This window comes from Eimeria acervulina, genomic scaffold, assembly GCF_000499425.1.
Source record: "Eimeria acervulina Houghton genomic scaffold, Eah_scaff1841, whole genome shotgun sequence".
Lineage (NCBI taxonomy): Eukaryota > Apicomplexa > Conoidasida > Eucoccidiorida > Eimeriidae > Eimeria > Eimeria acervulina.
Window position 1 is genome coordinate 191 of NW_013548886.1, and position 3580 is coordinate 3770.

A 3580-nucleotide genomic window follows, 5' to 3' on the forward strand; every position below is an offset into this window, starting at 1 on the left:
CTGTCTCCTTTGTCCAGTTAAAAGGAGACACTTGTACTCGAGCTGCAGCAGCAGCAGCTGCTGCTGCTGCTGCAGAGACAGCTGCAGCTCCCTGCGCCGCGAAGACGCAACAGCAGCATACTGAGAAGCGACAAACAGCAGCAGCAACAGCAGCTGCAGCAGCAGTGCTAGACAACCTGCCCCTCATTGTCTCTCTGCTTCCCTACCTCTCTCTAATTCTCTGCTGCTGCACTGTCTCTAATAACTGTCTCCTTTTTGTCTCGGTGTCTCTGCTGCTGTCTCCTTTCTGTCCTCTACTTTGCAGTCTTTTGTCTCTCTTCACAGTTTGCTGCTCGTCATCTGATCCCCCTTTTCTGCTGTCTCTACTCTTCCCGTCGCTGCATCCAAGAACTCACTTAACCTCTCTCCTAAACCCTAAACCCTAAACCCTAAACCCTAAACACTCGTTGTCTCTCCCATCCTTCTCTGCTTGGCTGCATTTATTCCTAAACCCTAAACCCTAAACCCACTGCATCTGTAAGCGTCTGTCTCCCCTCTCTTGTTTGTTGCTAAAGTTATTGTCTCTGTCTCTGCCTCTGTCTCTATTTATTTTTCTGTCTCTGTCTCTCTGTGCTTCTTTTAATCTTTTTATGTCTCTGTATTTGTTTATCTTTGTCTCTGCGCATATATTTTTGTCTTTAAATGTCTTTGTTTCTTTTTTTAAAGGTTGTATTTGGGGTGTCTGCGCAGCTGCAGGCGTTGCATTAAGGCGTCTCCTTTCTGCAGCAAACTGTCCCTTAGGGCTTTTTGTCTGCTGCTTCACTCGAGCTCTTTTACCTCAATAACAACAACCCCACCCTTATACAGACGCCCTCTATATCTCCTGAGCTTCTTCTATTAGGCTGCATCCTTTGAAATCTTCAGCAGCAGATAGAGACACACACAGCAGCACAAACAGACAGAGGAGACAGCTGTCTCCGCTTAATAGAGACACCCCACATGAGGCTTCACAGGCAGAGGCCGCACACTCACAGCAGCACCTAGAAAGGCTGTCTGCTGCCGTCTGCTGCTGCTGCTGCTGCTGCCGCTCGCTGCTGCTGCTCTCCTTCTAGTGAGGGCCCCAGGCTGCTGTAGCAGCAGCTGCCGCCGCTGCTGAGTCTGATGCAGCCTCTCCTGCAGCAGATCTGCGATTGACAGTAGCAAATCCAACTGCAGCAGAGACACCCCACGAGCAGCAGCAGCTGCAGCAGCAGCAGGACCACCAACGGCAACTACCTCCAGCTGCAGAGGTGCTGTTGCTGCTCCTGCTGCTGCTGCTGCTGCACCTGCTGCTGCAGCAGAGGTTGGCACAAGTCGAATCAGCAGATGCTCCGCTTCGCTGCCTTCTCCCAGGGTCAACCAAACCTCAGCAATCTGCTGTTGCTGCTGCTGTTCTGGCTGCTGCTGCTGCTGCTGTTCTGGCTGCTGCTGCTGTTGCGTCGGGCCCGCTGCAAGGCCGTGCTGCTGCACTGTTGGCTGCTGTTGCTCTTGCTGCTGTTGTTGCTGCTGCTGTTGCTGCTGCTGTTGCTGCTGCAGCACGTTTATCTGCCGCTGAAAGGAGACACGCAGAGGCAGCAGCTTCCATGTGAGGGGCCCCCTCCACAGCAGGCCGACTATTGGTGCAGCAGCAGCAGCAGCAGCAGCAGGAAGTGCTGCTGCTGCTGCTGGTCGCGTTGCTGTCGCTGCAACCAACCGCGCACGTGATGGCCCTGCGTGCTGCTGTTGCTGCTGGTTATGCAGCAGCAGCTCCTGCTGCAGCAGCAGCAGCAGGTCAGAAGCAGCAGCAGCAAAGTCGGTGGTGCTGCTGCTGTTGACAGGCATTCGGATTGCTGCTACCTCTAATCCCCTACTGCTGCCCTGCACCAGCTCATACTGCTGCTGATGCTGCTGCTGCAGCAGCTGCTGCTGCTGCTCGTGGCTGTTTAAAACATCCGAGACTGCCTGGTGTATGCGCACCTCATCTTGTTGCTGCAGAGTGTTTTGCTGTTGCTGCTGCTGCTGCTGCAGCAGCAAACGTACATGTGCTTCTGGTGGCAGCAGCAAGAAGGATGCGGGGTTTGTAGAGAGTAAAAGGCCCTCCCTACGCGCTTTGTGGAAGACAGCAGCAGCAGCAAGAGCAGCAGCAGCAGCAGCAGCTACTGCTGCAGTTGCTGCTGGCCGTCTACGAGCAGTACTGTACACTAACCTTCCTGCTGCTGCAGCACCTTGCAGCAGCAAACCCAATCGATCTTCTCTACCTTGGGGCCTCCGCACCCTTAGGGGCCTGCGTCACTGTGCAGCAGCAAACAGACTGCTGCTGCTGCTGCTGCTGCTGCTGTTGCTGTTGCTGCTGCTGAAGTTGTTAAGTTGCTGCAGATCCGGACCTAACACAAGCAGCAGCAGCAACAACAACAACAACAAACTCATAAAACTCTGTAGAACCCGCAGCAGCAGACCTTGACCACCCCCCAGGGTTGGGCTCCTGCTGCTGCTGCTGCTGCTGCTGCAGCAGCAGCAGCTGCTGCTGTCTTTGGGCATATTCAGCGTTTCAGCAGCGGAAATAAAGACAAAATGACAAGAGAACAAAAATAACAACTGCAGCAGCAGCAGCAGCAGCAAACAGCAGCAAACAGTAGCCCTGCTACCGTGTGGGGCCGCGAGCACTCGGCAGCGCATCGATGCATCGCTGCAGCAGCAGCGTCTGCTGCTGCTGCTACTATTGCTGCTGCTGCTGCTACAAATGCAGCATGAAAGAAGCCAAAAGCGGATATTTTGAGGTGTACGTACACCGCAGAAAACTCTAAATCTATCGCTCCGCTGCTGCTGCGCTTCTGCTGCTGGGGGGCCCCAGGGGCCCCCAGCAGCAGAAGGCGCAGGTACTGCAGCAGCAGCAACAGCTGCTGCTGCTGCTGCTGCATTTGCTTCGGCAACTGTCGCTGCCGCGTCGGCAGCTGCTGCTGCTGCTGTTGCTGTTGAGGGGCAGCAGCAGCAGCAGTTGCTGCTGCTGCTACAAGACATCGTCATGCATCTAAAGGGGAGGCCTTCGCCTCTTCAGCAGCTGCAGGTCATACACAGTCGCGTACCTCTGCTGCTACAGCAGCAGCCGCTGCTGCAGCAGCTAAATCAAGATGATCAGCAGCCGCAGCAGCAGCAGCAGCCGCTGCTGCTGCGCTACCCGTATGGATCACCTAGCAGAGGCAGCTGGCGCAGCACCGATTGGTGGCCAAGCAGCAGCAGGAGAAGCAGCAAGAGCAGCAGCTTCTGCAGCAGCAGCAGTTGCTGCTCTTGCTGCTGCTCGCCGCTGCTTCGTCGGGCAAGCTCTATAGGCCTCTTCTACATGCCGCAGCAGCAGCAGCAGCAGCAGCTGATGAAGCAGCATTTGCTGCTTCAGATTGCTCTGTTCAGCAGTGCGAAGAAGCAGAACAGCAGCAGGAGCAGCGCGGGTGGTGGGAAGAGCACCACGAAGAGCAGCAGCAAGAGCAGCAGCAGCAGCAGCAAGAGAAGCAGCAGCAGCAGCAGCAGCAGCAGCAAGAAGCTGCAGACAAGGCGGCACAAGCACGTGACAATGGAGCGGCCTATTAGA

At 55.5% G+C, this 3580-nt stretch overlaps 1 protein-coding gene across 1 annotated transcript; it reads right to left on the reverse strand.

Annotated features, from left to right (window-relative positions):
* Positions 1-960: 960 nt before the first annotated feature.
* EAH_00063510 (hypothetical protein, conserved) lies at positions 961-3015 on the reverse strand (the record flags this gene model as incomplete). Its single annotated transcript, XM_013393119.1, has 2 exons — positions 961-2019; positions 2785-3015. The coding sequence occupies 2 exons, from the start codon at positions 3013-3015 to the stop codon at positions 961-963; spliced, it is 1290 nt and encodes a 429-aa protein (XP_013248573.1).
* Positions 3016-3580: the final 565 nt, after the last annotated feature.